Genomic DNA, 25,514 nt, shown 5'->3' with positions numbered 1-25,514 from the left:
ATGAACAGCTTCAAAGAATCGTTCTATTTCCTTTGGGATGAAGGACTGAATGTATAGTACTGATAAATGATATTTCTGTTTAAAAGTTTCTTATATAGGGTGGTATCACATTTTGTTTTGTCATCTAGTTGACTAGGAAGTCATAGGGAAAATGATAATGTAATATATATTCTTGGCAGCGATAGTCAGAAGCATTCACAGTGTTTTCTATCATTGATAATAATTTCATAATAATGTAATATTTCTCCATCTTTCTCCTTAATCAAGTTCTATTCAATTATATGAAACAGTGTATGCCAAGGTTTCTGAAAAATGTTGAAATTACATGACACCTTTGCCTTCTAATTCTCTTTTATCATATTGATTTGTGTCTGTTACATTCACTAGATCTGCCATCACGCTCATGATTCCTTTAAACTTTGTCTTTTATTGGTTCTGCCAGACGTATCATTATTATTCAGCCCATTTTAGTTTCCCTGTTCTCAATAGCTGTAATCATATGCTGATTTTAAACACGTCTTGTTATATCTGCTATATCAAGGAAGGAAATACTTTTAACATAGTTAAGATGCTAGCTATGTAGGTTAGCATGGAATTTCATGCAAAGCGAATGCATTGAACCCTGATCCAGTATTTGCACTCTATCTCTAACTGCTAGAAGCTTGAACTTGGTAACTTTCCAGACCTCTTTCACAAGCAGTCATTCTCCCCAGTGATCTGATAAAAAACACATAGAAGTGTTAATGCAAGCCTGGTCTGCTTCTGCTTTTATTTAGGTGCAACCTGCTGCCCTGCAAGCAAAAGCATTTTGATAGCCTGTAACTTTGTAGTGCATTTTTTACTCTGGTTGCTTCGTACTCAGACTTCTAGGCAAGCAAGGTATATAGGAAAATCTGTGGGAATTCTATGTACATGAGTGACATAACAAGAAAAAGGTAAACAAATGAAAATTAACCTTTCTTTAAAAAATTATACATCTTTTGTTGCTTTCTAAGTTTGTATATTGGAATGAAAATGAGTACATGGGAAATGGTTAGCGACCTGCTACACCTCTTAGACACACCCAAGTCCATGGGGCCGGATGGGATCCACCCAAGGGTACCGAGGGAGCTGGCCGAAGTGCTCACCAAGCCACTTTCAATCATTTATCAGCAGCCCTGGCTAACCAGGGAGGTCCCAGTTGACTGGAGGTTAGCAAATGTGACGCCTATCTACAAGAAGGGCCAGAAGGAGGATCCAGGGAACTACAGGCCTGTCAGTCTGACCTCGGTGCCGGGGAAGGTTATGGAGCTGATCATCTTGAGTGCCATCACATGGCAGGTACAGGACAACGAGGGGATCAGGCCCAGTCAGCATGGATTTATGAAAGGCAGGTCCTGCCTGACTAACCTGATCTCCTTCTATGACAAGGTGACCTGCTTTGTAGATGAGGGAAAGGTTGTGGATGTTGTCTACCTAGACTTTAGTAAAGCCTTTGATGCTATTTCCCACAGCATTCTCCTGGAGAAACTGGCTGTTCATGGCTTGGACGGTGTCCTGGTTTCAGCTGGGACAGAGTTAACTCTCTTCTTAGTAGCTGGTACAGTGCTGGGTTTTGGATTTAGTGTGAGAATGATGTTGATAACACTCTGATGTTTTAGTTGTTGCTAAGTAGCGCTTATCTTAAGCCAAGGGCTTTTCCGTTTCCCATGCTCTGCCAGCAAGCGGGTGTGCAAGAAGCTGGGAGGGAGCATAGCCAGGGCAGCTGACCTGAACTAGCCAAAGGGGTATTCCATACCATGGAACGTCATGCCCATTATATAAACAGGGGGGAGTTGGCCAGGAGGGGGATCGCAGCTCTGGCATCAGTCAGTGGGTGGTGAGCAGTTACATTGTGCATCACTGGGGGTTCCCCCCCCCCCTCCTTTTTTTTGTTATATTCATTACTATTATTATTATTATTATTATATTTCATTATTATTATTGTTAGTATTATATTTTACTTTAGTTATTAAACTGTTCTTATCTCAACCCACGAGTTCTGCCTTCTTTCCTGATTCTCCTCCCCATCCCACTGGGGGCGGCAGGGGAGGCGGAGCGGGGAGTGAGGGAGCGGCTGTGTGGTGCTTGGCTGCTGACTGGGGTTAAACCATGACAGACAGGTGTACTCTTCCCTGGATAAAAAACTGGCCGGATGGCTGGGCCCAAAGAGTTGTGGTGAATGGAGTTAAATCCAGTTGGCGGCCGGTCACAAGTGGTGTTCCCCAGGGCTCAGTATTGGGGCCAGTTCTGTTCAATATCTTTATCAATGATCTGGACAAGGAGATCGAGTGCACCCTCAGTAAGTCTGCAGATGACACCAAGTTGGGCAAGAGGGTTGATCTGCTTGAGGGTAGGAAGGCTCTACAGCACGATCTGGACAGGCTGGATCAATGGGCTGAGGCCAATTGTATGAGCTTCAACAAGGCTAAGTGTTGGGTCCTGCACTTGGGTCACAACAACCCCATGCAACACTACAGGCTTGGGGAAGAGTGGCTGGAAAGCTGTCTGGCGGAAAAGTACCTGGAGGTGTTGGTCAACAGCCAGCTGAATATGAGCGGGCAGTGTGCCCAGGTGTCCAAGGAGGCCAACAGCATCCTGGCTTGTATCAGAAATAGCGTGGCCAGCAGGACTAGGGAAGGGATCGTCCCCCTGTACTTGGCACTGGTGAGGCCACACTTTGCATACTGTGTTCAGTTTTGGGCCCCTCACTACAAGAAAGACATCGAGGTGCTGGAGTGTGTCCAAAGAAGAGCAACAAAGCTGGTGAAGGGCCTAGAGAGTAAGTCTTATGAAGAGTGGTTGAGGGAACTGGGGTTGTTTAGCCTGGAGAAAAGAAGACTCAGAGGAGACCTTATTGCTCTCTACAACTACCTGAAAGGAGGTTATAGCGAGGTGGGTGTTGGTCTCTTTTTCCAGGTAACAAGCGACAGGACAAGAGGAAATGGCCTCAAGTTGTGCCAGGGGAGGTTTAGATTGGATATTAGGAAAAATTTCTTCACTGAAAGTGTTATCAAGCATTGGAACAGGCTGCCCAGGGAAGTGGTGGAGTCACCGTCCCTGGAGGTATTTAAAAGATGTGTAGACGTGGCGCTTAGGGACATGGTTTAGTGGCAGGACTTGGCAGTGTTAGGTTTACAGTTGGACTCAATGATCTTAAAGGTCTTTTCCAACCTAAATGATTCTATGATTCTATGATGCTGGCCAAATTTCTGTCTTCTTACTTTTTCAAGGTGGATTCCATCATCACAGCGATTGATGCATTTGTCAACTTCACATTGAATTATTACAATTTGCTAAGGACAATTTCTTATGGAGACATGCAAAGCCCAATTAATTCAAAATGTTGCTGCACCCATGTTAAGTAGTGTTTCTTCAAGAGCAAACTATATTTTGTTTGATTTGTAATCTGCAATAGCTTTCAATTTAAATAGGACTGTCACTTATCAAACTCTAAACAACTTTCATTCTTCAAAATCATACAGATCAACTCCTTTTGCATACCATGACAGAATTAAATAACAGCTTTTTTGGATACAGTTGCCTAGGTTGTCCTACAAGACTGCACGCCTAGGATCCCCCCACAACCGTCTGCTTCATACTAGCAATATATTGTTTACCTTATACATGCTCTAAGACAAACCATTCTACTTTATCGTTTCTTCTTTTACGTGCAGTCTGCATGCCAGAGCTACAGAGTAATATGTTTTTCAGACTCCAGTTTTCTGCTCATACAGCATCTTCGCTCTTGAATTGTTTTAATCCCTTTCCTGGATCCCTGCAGAGGCCCTAGCTAGTTATGAGACACGGTGCTCCAGTGGGACACCTTGCTCACACAGATCAAGCAAATTAAAATAGAAGGGACACGGAACACGGTATTTTAAAATCTCAACTCAGCTTCCTTATAATTAGAATACAAGAATATGAATATACTGATCTTAGTTTATTTTTAACAGCTGTTCCTAAGCAGCACAAGAATAAGATTGTAGGACAGCTTTGATTTTTAATTACATGTTCTACATGTGCTCCAACTGTGGCAAGAAAAGCATTAGAGAAAGAAAATACATAAAAGAATGTAATGCAAATGTTTTCAAGAGCAATTTGATTTTAGTGAGAAAGAAAAGGAAGAATAGTTACAAGAAGAAGATGAAAGGCTTTTCTGAGTGCCAAATGGCACATGAAGAATCCCAAGGAAGAAAAAAAAAATTGCTTACAGGTCTTGTGGATGTCTTTTCATTGACACTTGAATTCAATTTAGTATGATACACTCCATCATAATCCTAGTCCCTTATCTTTATGAAAGTCAGAAGTCAGGCTATATTATACATATTTCATATTTTTTCCACCATAATTTCTACCACTTGAAGATGTCCAAAAATGATGTATTTTAAAGATTTCGACAAGGTGTTCCAAGGATACTAGCTAATGTATATGATGTACTACTATGACTGCTTTTGACAACATTATTTGCCCTTTTAACTTAGTATTCAAGTAATTATTAGGTTATATTCTTTTACAAATGCTAGTGAATGCTTGGTTAAATACAAATCAAAGGTCCTTCAAACTGTTCTCACGTACATGTGGGATTATAAAGAGCAGTATCCAGCCTTTCACTACTTATCATTGCATTCATTACGATCAGTTGATAATCACAAATAAGAATGAGTCATAGATATCATAATAAATATTTAAAAATAATTGCACTTTATTTGGAGGAAATTCGGAACAAAATATTCCTATTTTAGAATTCTTTCTTACTAAAATCTCATGAGCTAGAAGAAAAACCTTGACATTCTGTTGATCAGGTATTCTGTTGATCAAATATTCACTCTTACCTCCCCTTGGAATACAAAAATAAAGCCCATAGAATTGTCTTGTGAGTATAAACTAATCTCTCAAAGGTGCTGCCAAAAAAGCTTCAGTTCTGAACCAAATAATGTAGTCAAATATAATCCAAAAAGTAGATATAAAAAGCACATCTCCCTTTAAGAATCAAAGGATAGGATCAAACTTACTTGTGACCCTACACATTTCTAAGACCAACAAAGTTATCTTATACTACTAAATACATTTAAGTTCTGAAAAAAGATTACTCAGAGTAGATGACGAAAGACAGAATGACATCAAAAATTACCTCTGTTTTCCCTAACAAAAACATTACAAAAGCCAAATGTGCTATAATGTACTGAAAAAGTATGACGAAGCTATAATATTCAACAACTTAACCTCAGGCAAGGCCTGTCATAAGATTGTTGACATTATTTTCACCTGACCAGACTGAAAGCACTGCACAGATAATCCTCCTCAAGATATCACGACTTCTGGAAGTACCTGAAATGCACGTTTGAAAAAGGCTCAATGCAAGCCTGAGTGGGGAGGGAGGAATTTTTAAAATTATTATTATTATTATTACTTTTTTAAATCCCAAGCCAAACATACCGAATGGTCTGGAACCAAAAGATGCAAAAGTGAGGATGAACCAACTGTGGATTAAGTATAATGAAAAAAATCTGAGTATTTTATGTGGAACAGTTTCTCTTCCTCAAAATACTTGGAAAATACTATGAAAAGGCTTCAGAATTCCTACTACATACTCATTATATCAGCCATATGTAGGTTGGGTTGAATTGTCTTCTGAAAGTCCCCCTGAGCCCAATGGTAGCTTTATTATTAATTTGCTAATTTATATAGTGTTTGTTGTTGTGGCAGCCAGTTCCTTTAATTAAGAAGACTAAAATACAAAGGAAGGTAGGTGGGCATCCTTTCAGATGGTAATCTGTTTCCTGAAGCCCTGATTCAGTGGCAGTCTGCCCAGGATAGAACTGAATTACAACTCCCAGCACCCCTCTCATTTCCAATGAGTTGTTTTAATTTTAAACCAAGGGTTTGAAGACAGAAAGATACTTCAGATAACACACAATTCAAGGGCTATCCCAAAGGGTGGTTTTCATATTCATTTCAGGAAGAAGCTTGCAGCGTTGTTCATGTAATTGATTCCCACATAATTCAAGAAAAGTTGAACCATTCACTATACTACTGGGTAAAATATCACATACATCATAGCTGAAGCTGGCAGTGCTGCCCACGTTAACCGTGGCAGCCTGACGCTTACCCATTACTGGAGACTTTTCGTTACTTGCTATTTCCAGTTTTACCAGCCATAATAATACAAACATCCCAAGCCAGATCCCCAAAACAAGGAGACTCTAAACGATACTGGATTTTTATCTTTCCTCCTGCCCATTCCACAGTGAGTGTGTAACAGGCATTAAGATTCCCTATTCATTTGGACGTTTGTGGCATTTTGCTAGAGTGGGAGCTATTTTTCCTTTCCTTATTCTTCAATTATTCTGCTCTTCCATCCTCCATGTCAGTCCTATTCTCCAGTCTGTACATGAGTTTTGTTCAGACTGCTTAAAGCAAGTGGAATGAATGGTAAAAAAGGAGTAGTGTTCACATCATAATGTTCACAGTACAGGAGAAAACCCAACTCAATGATCTTTTTATGTTTCTTATTTACACTTGTACACATTACTTGGAATGGTAGCAGCTGGTGAAGGATAAGAAAGGGAGTTATGTCTGTTTTCTGAAGCATATCAATGTAGAAGAGGCAATCAGCTGAAAAAAGTCCTTTCCCCGGACAGCCTCAGAAGAAGAAATTTATATCAAGTATGGCATTTCTTTTTGCAGGATCACAACCATATCTCACATCAACTTACCTTACTGTAGTCTTACATCACTCATGAAAACCTTTGTGATCTTGGCAACACTAAATAACCTGATTTTAATTGTTTGCAATTTTCCTGACTGATTCAATGAACAGCTCCTCCTGATGGCCAATGCTGGGCTCAGAAGCAAGTGCAAGGTAGTTGCCCTCAGAATGTTTGGAGTAAGTTCCCAAGCAAAGGAGAGGAGAAATACAAGTAATTTCATTTAATTCAGAAGATTCATTTGTGAAAGAGGAAAGGATGCTGCAGCACTGAAAGCTTGAAAAAAAGGAGGCTAGAGTGAACATGAGCTGGGAAAGAAGAAATAGGAGAATGCGCAGGATTGAATTTTCAGAGTGGTGATCAAACAATAGGGGCTAAACAAATTACCAGACATCTGAGCCACAGAAAGTCTTTGTACAGGTAGCACCCTACTGCAGAAGTAAGCTAATGTGAATTATTGAGAGGTTTAAGCTAAACCATAATATATTTGAGTTATCATAGGACCAATACTATTTAATATCTTCATCAATGACATAGATAGTGGGATTGAGTGCACCCTCAGCAAATTTGCAGATGACATCAAGCTGAGTGGTGCAGTTGATTCGCTTGAGGGAAGGGATACCAACCAGAGGCACCCCGACAGGCTTGAGGAGTGGGCCTATGCAAATCTCTTTAAGTTCAACAAGGCCCAGTGCAAGGTCCTGCACCTGGGTCGGGGCAACCCCCAGTATCAAAACAGACTGGGGGATGAAGGGATTGAGAGCAGCCCTGAGGAAAAGGACTTGGGGATATTGGTAGATGAAAAATATGACATGGCAATGTGCACTCGCAGCCCAGAAAGCCAATTGTATCCTGGGCTGCATAACAAGAAATGTGGCCAGCAGGTCGAGGGAGGTGATTCTCCCCTTCTACTTGGTCTTGTGAGATCCCACCTGGAGTACTGTGTCCAGCTGTGGGGTTCCCAGCACAAGAAAGACATGGACCTGTTAGAGTAGGTCCAGATCATGGTCACAAAAATGATCAGAGGGATGGAACACCTCTCCTATGGAGAAAGGCTGAGAGAGTTGGGGATGTTTAGCCTGGAGACGAGAAGGCCTTATAGCGGCCTTTCGATATATAAAGGGGGCTTATAAGAAAGATGGAGAAAGACGTTTCACCAGGGCCTGTAGTGACTGGACAAGGGGCAATGTTTTTAAACTGGAAGAGGGTACATTTAGATTGGATATAAGGAAGACTTTGTTATGGTAATGGTGGTGAGACATTGCAACAAGTTTCCCAGAGAAGCTGCGGATGCCGCATCATTGGAAATGTTCAAGGTCAGGTTGGACTGGGCTTTGAGCAACCTAATCCAGTGAAAGATGTCCCTGGCCCATGGCACTGGGTTGGACTAGATGATCTTTAAAGGTCCCTTCCAAACTCAAAATATTCTGTGATTCTATGATCATAAATGTAATTATTGTGTCTCATTTGACATGTGGAGATTTTATCTGTTAATGTGTTTGTGTGCCTCAAGAGTCATTGTAACTTCACCATTTAGTTGTAGGATAGAAATTAATCACAAGCGATTATCCTCTCAGATTCTGGAAAACAATGCCAGCAATCAATGCAAATATTTGCTTCTATTACAACAACAGTAATTCCTGGCTGTCCGTAGGCCATTTGCCTTGTTAATTCTGTTGAATACTAATGAAATTCTGTAACTATTAACAGAAGGACACAAAGGATCAACAGGTGGAAACTGAGTCACAGATTGGAAGTAATATATTTGTTTCTTAATCTTCTTCATTTCATAAAAAATGAAATTAGTTTCATTTCTTATAGTACATTATAAAGCTATTAAATTGTTATTAGATGTAGTAGATAATAATGTATACAAGCTATAGAGTAGCTTAGTTTTAAAGGAGTTTCGTTATATTACAAGTATATAAACTATAAGATTACATGTATTTAGTCAGAAGCCTTAAACAGCCAGAGAATAACAATGATGGATCATAGGAAATTTCTTTGGAAATATGTCTGTGCACACATACTATACAAACTACCTGTCATCTAAATTTGATTGCAAATTAATTTTCTCTTTGAGTACAAAACACAGGAGTACATACATATCCATAAACATAATGATTTTACATTTTTTAGGGTTGGTTTATGTTAGAAGTTTCCACATATAACTCTGAAAAGCACTAGAATATAAATTTCCAGATAAAAGGGCCTGATGTTAAACAGTGAATGGTTTAAGATGATATTTTTGAGCACTAGATAGAGTATCAAATCCAACTGAGTTCACATACTGCACATAGTAACAACACCGCCCTGAAATCTTAGCAAATCAACATGTATTAACTAAAGCAGTTATATGACAGTATTCATACTAACCTGCAATGAAAAGTTCGTCCAGGTCCATCAACACATACACCTCCATTGTAACAGAGAACTGAGTTCAGTGTAGGCTCACTGCAAACATCAACATCAACTTCACAAAACCTGCCAGTGTACCCACTCAGGCAAGTACAAACAAATGAATTGACTGCATCTTGACAAGAACCTCCGTTAATGCAGGGAGCAGATTCACACTCCTGGGGAGAGAAATAATAATACATTGACTACACAGCTTTAAAGCACATTATTTATCCATTCATTTCAACAGTAAGTGCAAGAGACTGAATCTGGAGATTAGAAAAAGAGTGTTGGACTTCTTTTATTGTCTGATAAACTAAAGTCTCTAATTTGGGGCAATTTTTGTTTATATAGTGATCCTTTGATTACAACTCATACGCACTCTCGAAACTATGCTTGTTCCTACTAATTAATATTGGAGAAATGCAAATATATTTTTATATAAGCAGTCTTACAGCCATAAGTATATGTTTCCCACTCATGATTCCTTTATTAAAATTTTAAAGCATGTTTTCGAGCCATCGTTTATACAATTATTCCTTCTAAGTTTTTATAGTAGGGCCTATTGCAGTGAAAAAACCACATTATTAAGGCAATTCTGGACAGAATAAAGAATTACTTTTATTAACCAATGCACAAAAGGCTTTTATAGGTATTTCCTGACAAATGCTTTCTTATTATCAATTAATGCATAATATTGCAAATAGAAACATGTAGAAATGTTTATGTGTTCACATAATAACAATTCCCTCTGATAAAGCTAATGTGAAAGTCATCAAATTCAAACCATGCAAAGTAGCAGCAAATTAACGTTTCTCCAGAATTACAGTAGAGTTTAGTTAGTGCAATTGCCAGTGCAAAAAATGTGGTTTTGCCCTTGAGCACAGAAACCTAGTTTTTGCCTATATCCCAAAGGAGTTTCATTTTGCTGCTGCCATCCAAATAGTCTAGCTAAATCCAGTATTTTAAATTTATTCTCACACTCCTGTAACTTTAGAAGGCTTAATTCTTTAAGGATATCCAAGGGCACTCAGATTTCCTGTAGGTACTACAGTTGCTTTGACAGAATGTAAATTCAGATATCCATGGGGAATTGTGAGAAAACAACTTATTTTCCTATAAGCTCTCCAGCTGGGTGTATATAGGATGATTTATTAGTGAGCATTACATAAACTAATTGATTTATACATCCCACAGGAAGATGAGGATAGTTCTACAGACTGCCAAAAATCCTGTGTCTAGGTTCTAGAAGTAGTATTTTGCTATATTAATTACATTTGTTGCTGGCAAACATAAGTCTTCTTTGTTTTGTTTATAAAAAAATCTCAATTCACAGCTCCAACTTTCTGGGTTTTTTTCTGTTCCAGTAACTTCTCCTGTCTAGTCTTCTTAATTTGTATTCACTTGTATCTATCTCTACTACTTCTGTTTTTACAGCTTTGCTCATTCGCAGAATAAATTAAAAATCTATCAATTAATGGATCAAATTTTTACCTAATTATAATTCAAAAGTTAAAATTCAAAAAATATCAAAATCATCAAAGGAACTAAGGATAAGTTCAAAGCTTAGACAAATATTCACAGCTTTGGCTCAATATGCCATCACAGTCATACCAAGTTGCAAACTTAATGTAAAACCTTTTCATTTTCTTCTATGGAATGTATTGTTCTTGTAAAATATTACAAAATTGTTCACAGTAATTATTTTTAATAGTAACATAAAAACCAGACAGTTTGTAGGAAAGAAATCACACCTATCACTTTCCAGTATATTTTGATGCATTACAGTTAAACGTTCATCATTAGACTTGCAAAAAAACAGAGTACACTGTTACCAGAGAAATGCTAGTCTGCACTGTTCTTAACTCGGGCAAGAAAATTGTTTCAGTGAACAGACACACAACTATGTTAAAAATGCCACAAATAACTTTATCCCAAAGTAAGTGAGCTACCACACTACCACCAAATGCTGTAATTTCGTAGTCTAAAAGAACAAGGACATTAGATGGCAAACTGAAGTTGCAACACAGCTGTGACCAAGTTCTGCCTATCTTAGATCCTACCAGAGACTGGCTTTACAGCTTGGCATTAGGGAATAGCTGGCTCTACAGAAAATTCCCAACTACCCTGATTCCCTGAAGACAAGCTCACCTAACCACCAATGCTATTTCAGTTTTGTCTTTCTTTTTATAAAGGGAGATTGAATCTTAACTGTGACCCCTAACCAGACAGTTCCCACATCAGAGCAATAGCTGCAGGGACTCACAGTTCTAGAAATATTCTCTCTCTTTGCCAGTACAGTAGGGGAAAAAGACTTTCCTGGGCACCTCAGGTGCCCAATTCCCAACCTAATAAGATATCCTTCAACCTTTTCTCGCCTAGAAGTGATCAGATCCTGTCAAAGGAAAGTTGTCTTTGAATAACTAAGAAACCTGAAAATTACAAAAATAATAGTCACAAAGATGGGTCATTTTAGTTTTTCCAAAACACAAAGTTATTGATATATAGAAGTGTCACAATTGCTCACTTATTTATACATCATTTTGTACCTTCTTATTTTCAATGGGTCTTTTTAACCTTTACTAAATCTGAAATGCTATTTTGATCTGGAATTTAAAAATGCATAATTTTTAAGCTTCAAAGACAAAGTCTTAATCTTACAGTAATCCTTCCAAAATTTTACAAATAACCTGTTTGAGTAAAAAAAAAAAACAAACAACTATCTCTACCACTCCTGCAGTCAGTGAGAGCAGCACAGGCTTGGTCCCTTAGAAATTTACAATATTTGCTTGGCAGATACAGAGAATAAATACCAAATTTAAATGGTGACAAATAACTCAAGCTAATAGACTGAATGCTGTTCATCTGCAGATAAATATGGGTCACTGCAATTTTTTGCCATTAGAATCAAATGTTTGCCAGTAGCAGAAAAGAAACATATTTTGCGATACCTCACTGATCACGAGGCCAGTTTCTCTGTTTCATTTTTCTCTTCCCTCTCCTCTCCTCTCCTCTCCTCTCCTCTCCTCTCCTCTCCTCTCCTCTCCTCTCCTCTCCTCTCCTCTCCTCTCCTCTCCTCTCCTCTCCTCTCCTCTCCTCTCCTCTATCCCATTTCTGGGGGAAAGGAGGTATACAGTGTTGTGAGCAAAAGGGAAGCTCTGTTACCATCACTATACACTCATATACTCGCACTATTCCTAAAGTTAGCACCTTTGTGGCAACTAAAAATCTGTAGATTATGTTACAGAACAGAAATCCACACTCTGATCTTGATCAACAATCCAGGCCTGAAGCCAAAAAGTAATTTAAATTTCATTTCCTAGTGAAATCAAAGGGGAATAAACTTCTTCAGGAGCTGCCAGTGGTTTTAGATTATGAATGTTTCAGGCGCCTTTCTGGTTTATGACGTTCTTAATTCCTTCCTCTATTCCCTCCTATTTCCTCACCCCAAATCATGCTGCATTGTCTTCTTAGTTGTGTCAGAATAATACGTTAAAGTACTTGTTAAAAAAACAAAACAACAAAACAACAAAAAAAACAGACCAAAGAATTTTTTTTTTAATGTTTTTTGAAAGCCAGTTTTCTAATTTGTTTCTCAGCACATGACCCATAATCAGTTATGCAGGTATAACTTGGAAACTACTATGGAGGGGAGAACTATTTGAAGATGAGGACATGGGAAGTTCTTAAGTCAGCATTGATACTTAGAAGGAACAGACAGAAATCATCGAAGTCTGACTGAAAGTTTTAAAATCTAGCTAGATACAAAAAAAAGTAAGAACAGGATAGGCTGAAAAGGAATCTGTATTTAAGAAGTAAGAATGCATAGTTATTTTCTGCACAAGCCCTTTTGATGAGGCTTTTTAGAACGTTGTTTTTTAAATATCTTTAACTTGAACTAATAATGCTTGTGGAAGCAGAGGCAACTGTCTGCAGAAATTTGTCCTTTGTTAGTGTGACATCACCTCTGTTTTAAATAGCCTTGTGCAGTAATAGTGAAAAGAAGGTAACTATGATGCATCGCCTTAAGATTCCAAATGCCACAGCAGACACCAGTGTATTCAACAAAGTAGGCAGAAATTAGTAATTCCTTTTGACAGATAAGGTATTTGTAAGGTGATTGAATGCATTGGCAGCATACAAGGATCTCATAGGTGGGACTTTATAATTTTAGTATTGACATCTGACAAGAAACACATGAAAAAGTTTCAATGGAAGGTGAAGAAATAAGTATGAATGTACTAGGATCAGGAGTAATTAATGCAGCTAGCGGTACCTGAACAGAACTGCCGATACATCTATGTGCAGTGTCATTTACTCCAAGATGAAATCCATGTGCATAGAGCAAGTACTTAATTACATTACAACATTTATTCCTATTATGACTTTGTGTAACTTCTACTAACAATTTACTAGCAATGAATGATTAAAAAAACAAACAAAAAACCCACACAAAGAACAAAATACCAAAATGAAACTCCCCTCAAAAATCACAAAATTACTTTCCGTTCTTTGTTGGAGTTCTCAGCAAAAATATTCCATTTAGAAAGCAGAGAAAGTGCTGAGATCTCCAGGTACTACCGAGCAGTCATAACACTGAAAGACTGAGGGGCAGTAACCATGACAGCTTTTGTCTCTTTGACTTTTTTGTTTGATTCCTCAGGACTTTCTAGAAACAGCGGGTATTCTTTTTTTTATTATTCTCTCAGATTTCTTTATTTCTTTCAAGCAATACTTTCATTTTTAGTCTCCTCTGAGAACACAGAAAATCTCATCCTTTGACTGAGGCCTCTTCAGCTCACTTGGGGTGTGAACAGGAGGCATAAGGCTTTCCTGTTGCTGCAGCAGTGTATGGGCTCTGTGTGTGAGCTTCTCCAAATCCACAATCAGCCTGGCCTCATAGGCCTACTGCACTCTTGCCCAAGCAGTAACACACTATTCCAGGCCTTGCAGATTGCTTCCTTTAAGAAAAGAAATGGAGATGATTCAGGTATCTCTCTGGTGCAATCCTGTTAAAATAGCTTTACGTGGCAAGGTTTTGTTTAGAGGGGGGAGCTGCAGGGGCAGCCTCTGTGAGGAGTGGCCAGAGCTGCCCTGTGCTGGACACAGATGGTTCCAGTCAGCTCCAATGGACCCATTGCAGGGCACAGCTGAGCCTAGCAGCCAAGGTGGTAGTGCCTCTGGAAAAACGTATTTAAGAAAGAGTAAAAAACATTGTGCAGCAAAGCACCAGAGAGGAGTGAGGAAAAAGTGTGAAAAACAGCCCTGCAGACACAAAGGTCAGAGAAGAAGGAGGGGGAGGTGGTGCTCCAGGCAATCTCCACCAGAGATTCCCCTGAATTCCCTGGAGAAGACCATTGTGAAGTGGGTTGGCCCCTTCCAGCCCATGGAGGACCACAGTGAGCAGATATCCACGCTGCCACGTGTGTGAACACCACGCAGAGCAGGTGGATGTGCCCCGAAGGAAGCTGCAGCCCATGGAGAGCCCACACTGGACCAGGCTCCTGGCAGGAGCTGCAGCCCATGGAGAGGAGCCTGCTCAGGAGCATGTTTTCTGGCAGGTTCGGAGGAAAGTGGTTTAGTTTTTCATTGACAGTAAATTAAATTAATCTTCCCCAAGTTGAGTCTGTTTTGCCTGTGACGGTAATTGGTGACCATGACCAATCCCCCTGTCCTTATCTGGACCCACAAGCTTTTCTTCTTATTTCCTTCCCCTGTTCTGATGAGCAGGGGGAGTGCAAGAGTGGCTGGGTGGGCGTCTGGCAGCCAGACAAAGTTAACTCACCACACCTGTTTATTCATAGGCTGTAAAACTTTCTTTTCTGTCATATCAGAGCAAGTAACTTGTCCAAACCGAGCTGTATTGCTTAGCTTTTTCAGTGGCCATCATTGCCCTCTATCTTTTCCCTTTCTGTTTTCTGGTTTGTTCCCTTCACAGGCAGCTTCAGTCAAATCAGGGCTGCAGCCATCCATCTCCAAGGAAACCAGAAGGCCAGAAGAGCTGCTCCTCAGAGAACCTTGTCAGGTTCTTCCTGCTCTAAAGGGGTTTGTTCCTTCCACTGTCACCAAAAAAAGTGCCTCATTAACTTTAGTTGGGGTGCTCTGCGCATTCCTCATACATCACATCTGTAAATGATGCCCAGTACTCACAGTTTACAGCATACCAATACTCTCCTTCCCAGCTCATCTTTTAAAAGATGAACAGCTTCAATAAGCTCCCTTATAAATAAATGAAATGATTTAACAAAATAGAAATTATACAATTGTGATTATTTGTATAGCACTTTTATCAGCTTTTCACTTTGCCAATCTGACACACTTTATTCTCATCCAAATATCTTTGAATTTTCTTATATCTGATCTCCTTAGAGTAAAGCAGGAGGGCTCCCTTTCAGTAGGCTTTTTTTTTCTGAGTCTGTTTTTTTCTGTGAAGCATACATTTTTCCCGTTTTGATCTAACAAGGAATCCTTTGAGTTTATGTGTTGTTAACAGGCAATGACCTTGGAAAAGATCTGAAAGTTATAATGGACTATCAACATGAACTCCCATTGCAATGCTATGGAAAAAATTGCTAATGCTATCCTTAAGTCTTCAGAGAGGGGAACTGTGAGTTACACTTAGACAGGTGATTATTCCTCTTTTTATGGCTCGGAGAAACTGAAACTGTGCCAAGTTCTAGAATCTGTTTATTATAAAGGATGTCAAAAAACTGAGAATATAAAATGATTTAGGTACTAGATAAAATTCTTTACAGTAAGCTAAGTCTAAGGAAAATAACAACAGAATTTTTAGGAGCGATTTTTTTTTTCAAAAACATTATTACATCATATCTCTCATTTTCACGTGATACTGCCAAAACCATAAATTATATATGGGTTAAAGATGATTAGACAAATTCATGGAGTACAGGTCTATTTCTACCTATTAAAAGCAATAATCAGGGTGAGTTCTTCGCTGTAAGAAGTTCCAGAACTCTTGATGGCTCTATGAGTGTTCTTAGGTTTAGTTTATCACCAAGAAAATTGAGGGAGAGAGAGAGAGAGATAATGGCAGTACACAGTTATTTTCACAAGACGTATTATATATTAAGGAGTATTTTAACTCCCAGAGAAAGTCAGTACAAAAACAACTACCTGGATTCCCAAATCCAGATATATCCAACTAGAGATAAGGTCCAACTTTACTACTGAGAGTCAGCCACTGTAAAACTGTCAAAAGATCTTCCACCTCCTTATGTTTTTAAATAAAGACTGGATGTATCTCTAAAACATATGCTTTAAGCAAACATAAGTTAAATACAAGTATTAGTTTCCATGGGGCGGTAAATGAAAGGAATATACAGACTTCTGACAGGTGAACAGAATGGAGATTTTCTGGCTTTATTTCCACTAAATTATTGTTACAGTACATATAAGCACTCATTGATTTTCTTAGCATAGCAAGACAATTTAAAATTCAAGGCAAAAAAGTGAAAGAATATTAAGATTTCTAGTTATTCAACTCTTTTAAGTGTAGGTTTTGTTAAGAATCCTTAGTTCAAACAATGCGAAACAAGATCCACTACATTTACTAGAGCACAATAATTTATTATTTCTTGTTCTCTGAATGTCATGGTGTAGTAAATCTTGTTTGTACTAGGAAGGGGATGACTATCCCTTAAGAAAGCCCACCTGGCACTGCACAGTCCACTGGTTCTGCTGGCAGGGAATTGTTCTGAAATCCGGACTCTAGCAACTGACCTAGAAAGGCACAGTACTTTGCTCAAGGCATACCGCTCCCTTATCCAAATCTGTGGGTCCACACTGACATCTGTCTTTGGAAGTGAGGTCAGTCTGCCTACGAAATCCCAACTTTCTACATATCGCATTATGTAATTTCCAAAGTCACAATCCATAGCTTGAAATAATTATGAGGGGACACGTTTTAGCAAATTAATAAAAATAATGAAAATCCACTATTTTTCCAAATAATGTGTCAGTTCAACAGTGTTTCTTAAAACAAAATCTAGAAGTGCATTTTAGAAGTTAGGATTTTTTTTTCCTTTTCCTACAGAAAGGACTATTTTTCATTAGTCCTTGTTGGAAACTGATTAGAAATAAAAAATTATTTCTAACAACACTTAAAAATCTATTTCTATAAAAGAGATTCAAGGCAAAAAAAATTTGTGATGATAGATGTATTTTTAACTGAAGTTTTGCTTTCTATCAAAAAAGGTAATTATAAAGCAGACTAATTCTGAACATAACTAGCTCATGCAAATCCACTATGAAGGGAAAAAAGTCTACCAGAAATATACAAAAGCTATTTACAAATCTATCTTTTTACATAGTTGTATGTATGTGGTGCATTATACGGTCTAATTTCCTGTGAATACTTATGATATAAAGCCCCAAGTACCATTTGCTGTTTGATTTCTTTGTAGACAACTATGAAGTGATGAACTGTAAGGGAAGACTTGAAATAGAAAAAGGTAGTGGCCTTAAACATCAACTCAGGGAGCGGAAGCAAGCATCCTGATATTTGTGAGAAAACTGGATTCCAGGTGGAAATCACTGACTTGTAGAAGGTAGAACGAAACACAGCTTTAAACCTGGAATCTGATGGAGTTGAAAAGAAGGAGATAAGAAAGGAATTCAAAGATAGATACTAGACCACAAAAGAAAGATGCTTTCAGGAGTCATGTTTCCAGTCATTTAATGATAGGACTGAGGGCAAAAATTATTCTCAGGTCAAAAGCAGAGGGTTTTGTGATAAACAAGAGCCATGTGGTTAAAGGTTTGGATGAGAATAAAAAAAAGTAGGCAGAAAGGAAATCAATGCTGTAAATAAATGCTTTAGAAATTAATTCATGTGTTAAAGCAAGGTTTTGTACGTACAAAATATGGTGTGCATATGGTTTTTAATGCACCTTGAAACTAGATTTCAAAAAAATGTCTAAATTTACAGTATTACTTCATAGGAAATGTACAGTTTAATGTTTTAATATGATTTCATAGTTATACAAAACAGCCATGGTTCAGTGCAGTAGTTGGAAACTGTGTATATGCATTCCAGTTCCTTTCAAAGATATTTTACCAGTTTAATTTATTTAATTTATCATGAGTGCAACCATCTGATGTAATTACAACTGCTATTAAGAGACCAAAAGGCCCAGATTTCCCTCGCTAAGTTTAAAATAGCACTTAGTTTAAACTGTGTAGTTCGCTAAGTTATGGACTTTTCCATTCACATGGGAGTTTGAAGTGCACTCTTACTTTGGGATAAATCTCAATAGTATTGCTACCATGTAGAAGTCTGAGATTTACATTAAGAATTGAGATGAATGCTCCAGATGCCTATTTCTATTTTATGTTTAACAAAACTATAAATGAAGTGTATTTTTCTAACCAGTATATTTTTTCTGTAAATCTTTTGTTAGTACTATCACATATCCATATTGTTTAATTATTAACTTCCCAAAGCTTTTTCATTTGGTGGATTAAATATACATACAACATTTTGTGGAATGAACTGGGAAAACTTATTTCCATATTTCAGAATGTTGGTTTTATCCAACATCATTCAATTCAAAATGAGTTCAAAATGACCAAAATATTTTGCTTTGAAATTTTGGATTATGGACATAAGGAGAAGAGAAAAATAATAAAAATAAACCTATTTTTTAGACAACAGTACAGAGCAGGAACATACTGGATCAGACCAGTGCTCCATCTGGCCCAGTATTCTGTCTATAATAGTGGCAGAGAGAAAGCCACTTTAGGAAAATCATGTGAACTCTGCCACTTTCTGCAGCCTATGTCCCATGCATCCTCCCAGCAAGAAGAACTGTCTAATCAGACATGATAAACAGTACTTGCCTGACTGGTTCATTTATCATTCATTTATGGACCTGTTGTCCATGACTTGCCTAATTTTTCTGAACCTACTAAGAGATCATGTGCCTCCCCAGCCTTCTGTAGCAGCAGATTCTAGAAGTTCTCTGCTTCCTGTGAAAGAAAGTACTTTTATTTCTTCCAAATGTTTCTATGATTATTTTCATCATTTCCCCCCAATTCTTTAACTACAGAATTTGGTGAAGAAATTTTCCATTTAAGTTTACCTACCACTGTCATAGTTTTCTAAACCTTAATTACATTCCCCTTAGCTTTCTCCTCTTCAAACGGAATACTTTCAGCCATTTAAATATCTCCTTACAAGGCAACTATTCAATTCATATTATTTTTGTTGCCCTCTGTACCTTCTCTAACTCTACTACATCCTCCTTGGAATGCAAGGTCCAGAACTGTGGACAGTACCCAATACATGAGTCCACTCAGGTTTTATATAGCAGTGAAATCATGCCCTCTGTCTTGTTCCCCATACTCTTCCTGATCATGCCCAGCATTTTTTTTGCTATTCTGCACTGTGACTGCACGCTGAGACAGTGATTTCAGAGAACTGTCAATGATTGCTCCAAGTCTTCTTTCCTGAGTTGTAACTGACAGTTCTGAATTCAGCTGTAGATAAGTATTAGGCTATTTTTCCCTAGATTATCGTACACTGAAGCTTATCTGCCACCTTTTCACTCTCTCCATTTTGTGAGGTCCTTCTGGCATTCCTCAAATGCAAAGAATTCACTGAGCTTCTCTTGCTATGAGTGTCTGAATGCCCATTTTTACACTTTAGCCATCAAGCAATCCCACCAGTTCCCTACCTGGCTTCCTGGTTTTGATAGATGTGAAGAGCTTTTTACAAGTTAGAGTATCCTTTACAAGGCACTTTTCAATTTTTATTTTAGTTGTTTGAACTTCCTGCCAACATTTGAACTAATGTGTTTTATGGACTTTTCTGTTCTTCTTATGTGGGCAAGCTTTCCCTTTGTTAAAATGCCAATTTTTCCCTCTGACAGCCTTAAGTTTCCTCCTTAAGTCATTCAGGGGCTTTGGATCACTTTGTGTTCTTGAATTGTGGCACACATTTTACCTGGGCTTTTAACATATTATTTGTTTAATAGTCCCTAGTCTGCTTGAAAGTTTCTTGTGGTTTTGGCTTGCTCCTCTTAAGTTACTTGACAATGTGCCTCATTTTTACATAGTTTCCTTTCCTGAAATTGAATGTCTATCTGCTGGATTTATTTGGCATGCTCTCTCATGCTACAGTCATAAACCTAGCTGTATTACAGTCACTAATAGACATCACCTCTGTCATTAACACCTCTTGAGCCAGATGCTGGTCTTTTCAGAGGCACGCTGAACATTAGTCATGTTCAGATTTTAAGTTCTGTCATTCTTAAATAGTTCTCTTCTATACTTGTCAGCATTTCCCAAGCATCTAGTTTAAATATTCCCTTACAACCATTTTAATTTTCATTCAATAGCCTAATTCCATGATGATAAACATGCAATCCATTCTTGTACAGGTTCCTCCAATTTCAAAAGGTTTTCCATCTTCAAATGCATTTGAATTGCTTTTGTCTATACCAGCATACTACTTATGTACTGGGGCTGAATCTCTGTCTGCCTCTCAGGTCTCATGTGGAACTGGCAGTCTTTCAAAGAAAGCTAGATGCATATCCTAGTCTTCAGTTTCCTGCCCAGCCTGAATTCATAACCTCAAGAACATCCCTCCTACACTTTCCTCCATTACTCATTATCAACACAGGTCACAATTATCGGCTCCTTTCCAGTACACTGGAATGTCTCTAGAGATATTGTGAGATCCACTATCCTTCCAGATGCAAAGCAGATTACTTTGTATCCAAGGCTTCTTGGACGTCATAAATCCAGCTACCTATGTACCAGGTTGGACGGGGCTTTGAGCAGCCAGGTCTAGTGGAAGGTGTCCCTGCCCATGGCAAGGGGGCTGGAATTAGATGATCTTTAAGGTCCCTTCCAACCCAAACCATTTTATGATTCTATGATTCTATGAAACCTATAATTGAATAGTCCTGGTTTTTAAGATACTCTCTGTTGCTAGAGCATACTTGATGCAAGAGCATACTGTGATATCCGTTGATAGGCTTTTCATGCCTATCAATGGAATGTCCTCAGAGGGCTTACCACTTTGGAGGTGAAACTCCTCTGCAACATTCTTGTAGGTCTCATCCATTTCTCTACTTCTCCAATTTCTGTTCTCTATTTTTCTATTACTTCTCCATTTAATAGAATCTCCAATTCAGTCACTCTTACTTAAAATAAACTTATCACATCAGGGCCAGGAGGTCCCTGAAGTATTGCATACACTGAAATTGTCCCTTGGGCGGGTAATCACAGATGTTGTGCTTTGCAGAATAAAGTGGGTATCTCCCTCTCCTCCCCCTCTTAGATTTACCTATCTGTATCTTGAGCATAAACTACATTATTTTTTGGAAGTTTACATTAGTTTAGCTTCTTTCAAGAAACTACTTACCTTACTCAACCCTCTTTAAACTAGTTAGCAATAGGTAAAAATACTCAAGAGTGTGAAGAAGTCCCACACAGGCACAAACAAGAGTATCCAGCTCATCTGAGGCTCTTTGTATGTTCACTGATGTTTGCCATACACTTATATACTATACATATACAGAGAGAATTCTGAGGAGGGGATTCTACTCTCTGGCTTACCTATTATAGTCCGTTAAGATCCAGTCATCACAGTCAGTGGAGTCTAGACTCACTAATGAAATGCAGATGTTCATTTCAAAATCAGCTGAACAGCTATGCAGATCTCACTGAATATTCACCACATTTTCATTGACTACAATAAGTGCATAGACAACTAGCTTTCACAAAAACACCTCAAGTTAGGCAAGCTGAATCCTACTGTTCTTCCCAATCAAATCGCAGATAATTACATGGCTGTCAAGTCTCATGTCTTGTGCAATCTGGCAAGTCCTGGTGAATAATTGCTTATTTGCTTGGACTAGCAGAATATTGTTCTCTGACTCCACATGTGCATCAGCTGTGGTGCCTTTGTGTAGAAAATTAGTTGGTTCTCCTGATTTCCCCCTTGTTTCTGTCTTTTATGAAAATAGAGAGAAAAGATCAGCAAACCCAGACAAAATAAAATAATTCTAGGATGCAGTCTGATCACAGCTTTCTTTCAGATACAAGCAGAAGCACCAACAAGCTGAATATCCTCCTGTGTCAAGACTCAAAACACTTTTTGCTCCCTTTTTGACAGCATGAGACAGCCTTAGCTGAGCATAGAAGCACAACTGCCAATGACTACTCATCAGTCATAGCAAAAAAAACCCCAAAATAAGAAAGGAATAATATCTATTACTAATCATAATTACTATTACTGACCATATTAGCAATCTATGTTTACCTATATCAGAGAGAAAAGATCAATTTTCAGTTATATACATTCATCTTACAATTTCAAAAATATGCAAACGTCAAAGGAAATCATGTGTATTGCAACTAATTTATATAGTGCATATACTTTTTCTCTTACTCTTTCTTGAATGAAATCCATAAATGAAAAAGTAATTAAAAATGTAGTAGATAGGGAAGTTTCAATATCCACACTCCATATTAGATATGCAAAAGTTATAGGCTATATCTATAAAGATATAAAGTGCTTATTTTTTTCCTTAAAGTATTAGACAACCTGAGAAAGTCTTGAAGTGTATTTTCTTGCAAACTACATTGCGACACACGTAGAGGATGAAAAAATCCAAGATGAAAAATGAAAAAAATCCAAGTATGTCTAGGGAAATATATATACACACATAGATATATTTTATTTTTAAATTGGTTATTTGAATCAGCTTAGTTGCTGACCTTGTCTGGCTGTGCAATGCCCACCCAGCCACTCTCTCACTCTCCCTCCTCAACAGGACAGCGGAAGAAAATAAGATGACAAAGCTCATGGGTTGATAAGGACGGAGAGATCACTTACCAATTACTGTCACAGGCAAAACAGACTCGACTTGGGGAAAATGAATTTAAGTTATTGCCAATTAGAAATAGATTTTTGGACAGTGAGAAACAAGGACAAAACCTAAACCCACCCCCTTGCCTTCTTCCCAAGCTCAACTTCACTCCTCCATTCCCAACTCTTCTACCTCCTCCTTTCACCCTGAGCAGTGCAGGGCGGGTGGGGAGTGAGGGTTGCGGTCAGTTCGTAACAGCTCCTCTCTGCTGCTCCTTCCTCTTCAAGCTTTTCCCCTGCTTCAGTGTGGGTCCTCTCCACGGGCTGCAGTCCTGCAGGGTAAGACTGCTCCTGCATGGGCTCCTCTCCATGGGCCACAGGTCCTGCCCGGAGCCTGCTCCTGTGTGGGCATGCCATGGGCTGCAGTTCTTTCAGGGAATATCCACGTGCTGCGGCGTGGGGTCCTCCATGGGCTGCACTGTGGATATCTGCTCCGGCATGGTCCTCTCCATGGACTACAGGGAAATACTTGCTCCACCATGGTTGTCTCCAGGGGCTGCAGAGGAATCTCTGCTCCGGCACCTGCAGCACCTCCTCCCCCTCCTTCTTCACTGACCTTGGTGTCTGCCAGGTTGTTTCTCACACTCTTTTTCCTCATTCCTCTCTCTGCTGGGTAGTGTTTTTTACCCTTTCATAAATGTGTTTCCACAGAGGGGCCACTATCTTGGGTGAGGGGCTCAGCTGTGTCCTGTGGTGGGTCCATTGGAGCTGACTAGAACGGGCTGTGTCCAGCATGGGGCAGCCCCTGGCCTCTTCTCAGAGAGGCCACCCCTGCAGCCCCCGCTCTAAACAAAAACTTGGCACCTACACCCGATGCAGTTGCGTAAACCTTAATACAAAGAAATGTATCTTCAAGTGAAGAAAATATTGAAGTATATTTACCTGGATTAATTCCTGATTATTTTTTTAAACAAAGGAACTGGCTGATGTTAATCTAGAGCAAAACAATTACAGAGCGTGAGCCTACCATGATTATCCAGACGTGCACACCCCTACACAGTCAGAAAGCCTTGTTGATCACTGTAAGACTTGCATAGGCATGATATATGTCTGAGCAGGATGAATGCAGTGTTAGAGCCTTTAAAAATATGACACCTGCAGCATAGTCTAATCTGGGAATCACATTGCATGCAAATAGAATGAATATCAAAAAATGAAGCCATCACTCTGACAGACTTATCTGTCAAATGTATATGTATATTGTTTTTTTCTATGAATTTCTAATCTATGCATTTTCAAACACCTCAGTATGAAATGTGGTTATCTTTTGAATATGATTTTATGCAGTTGTCTACAGGTCATTTAATCTCTCATTCTCTTAAAATGGAGGAAAGCGTAAATCATGGATGTTGCTAGAGAAAATATTACCCAAGGGTATTCTGTATTAGCATTGGCAACAGCTGATAATCATACAGATTTGCAATATCATATCATGATGTGCACTCTGTTGAGCTGAATTACTTATTTTCTGACTTTTTCATTCTGTAAAGGAAGTTGCAAGATAATATTCCAGCTAGATTACTCCTTGTGTGAGACTGTCATGCATTTTCAACAAAAAAGTTATAGACCATACTTCCTTTACGTAATATGAGATATTTTTAGTTATCTAGTACTTTTAGCTAAATCTAAAAAATCATGAAAGGTCCCTACATGCATACATAAGTTAAAAAGAAGTTTGGATAACATTTTGGAATGTGTTTTTGGCAATTCAGAAACACAATATGAGAAGCCAGGTAGCCCAAAGGGAGGCAGATCTCATGCCAGACTTTCTCATGAGACCAAATACATTTAAAAGGCTCATATCCCAAGATCTGATTAAACTCTGGCACAAAACCTGAAAAAGTCTAAACCAATTCAATACTTTCCCCAAAGTGTGGCTAACGTTGTAAGGGCTGTTCATTGTTATGTCAGATGTAGTCACCTTCTACAAGCTGGTTTGCTGACCATGGGAATCTTCATGGCACAGACTCACATATACAGATGCCTTCTTATCCACAACCATTCCCCATGACAACGCAAAAATATTCTTGAACTTAAGAGGAGGAAGTGGGCAGTGTATTTTGTACGCCATGGTTTTATATCATAGAATTCTACAATTACCTGGATTTTGAAATTTTAAACACCAGTCATGCCTACTTTCAGTGTAGAATATTGCACCTTCAGGTTTACTATTCAAATATACAGTTAAGCTACAGCAAATGGGGCTCGCAATGCAAATTAGGTAGTTATGTCATCCATGCTGAACTGAGGGATAAATGATTTTCAGGTAGTGTTGGCTTAGCTTGCTGTGCCTTTTCAGATTTATCATTCACACTTCACCTTTAAAGTTCTTTAGACATTTTCTCAACGGTCTTTTTTAATGCAGTTTCATCTAAGTAACAAATAATGAGCTTTTCAGAATGGATTTGAAACAACTGAATTTCTGTCATGCATTTTCAATAATCTGACCTGTTCAGAAGTTACTTAAATAAAAATGAGTTTCAAGCGCATAT

General features: G+C 38.5%; 1 protein-coding gene across 1 annotated transcript in view; it reads right to left on the bottom strand.

The window, feature by feature from the left end:
* EYS (eyes shut homolog) overlaps positions 1 to 25,514 on the bottom strand; it is a 950,400-nt gene that overhangs the window by 496,023 nt on the left and 428,863 nt on the right. The window contains exon 28 of the mRNA XM_050893740.1: positions 9,105 to 9,304. Coding sequence (XP_050749697.1) covers positions 9,105 to 9,304 — 200 coding nt within the window. The remainder of the gene's footprint in view (positions 1 to 9,104; positions 9,305 to 25,514) is intronic.

Source organism: Gymnogyps californianus, chromosome 3 (genome assembly GCF_018139145.2).
Source record: "Gymnogyps californianus isolate 813 chromosome 3, ASM1813914v2, whole genome shotgun sequence".
Taxonomy (NCBI): domain Eukaryota; kingdom Metazoa; phylum Chordata; class Aves; order Accipitriformes; family Cathartidae; genus Gymnogyps; species Gymnogyps californianus.
The sequence above is the reverse complement of the archived record's forward strand: the minus strand, read 5'-3'. Positions and strand labels throughout refer to the sequence as shown.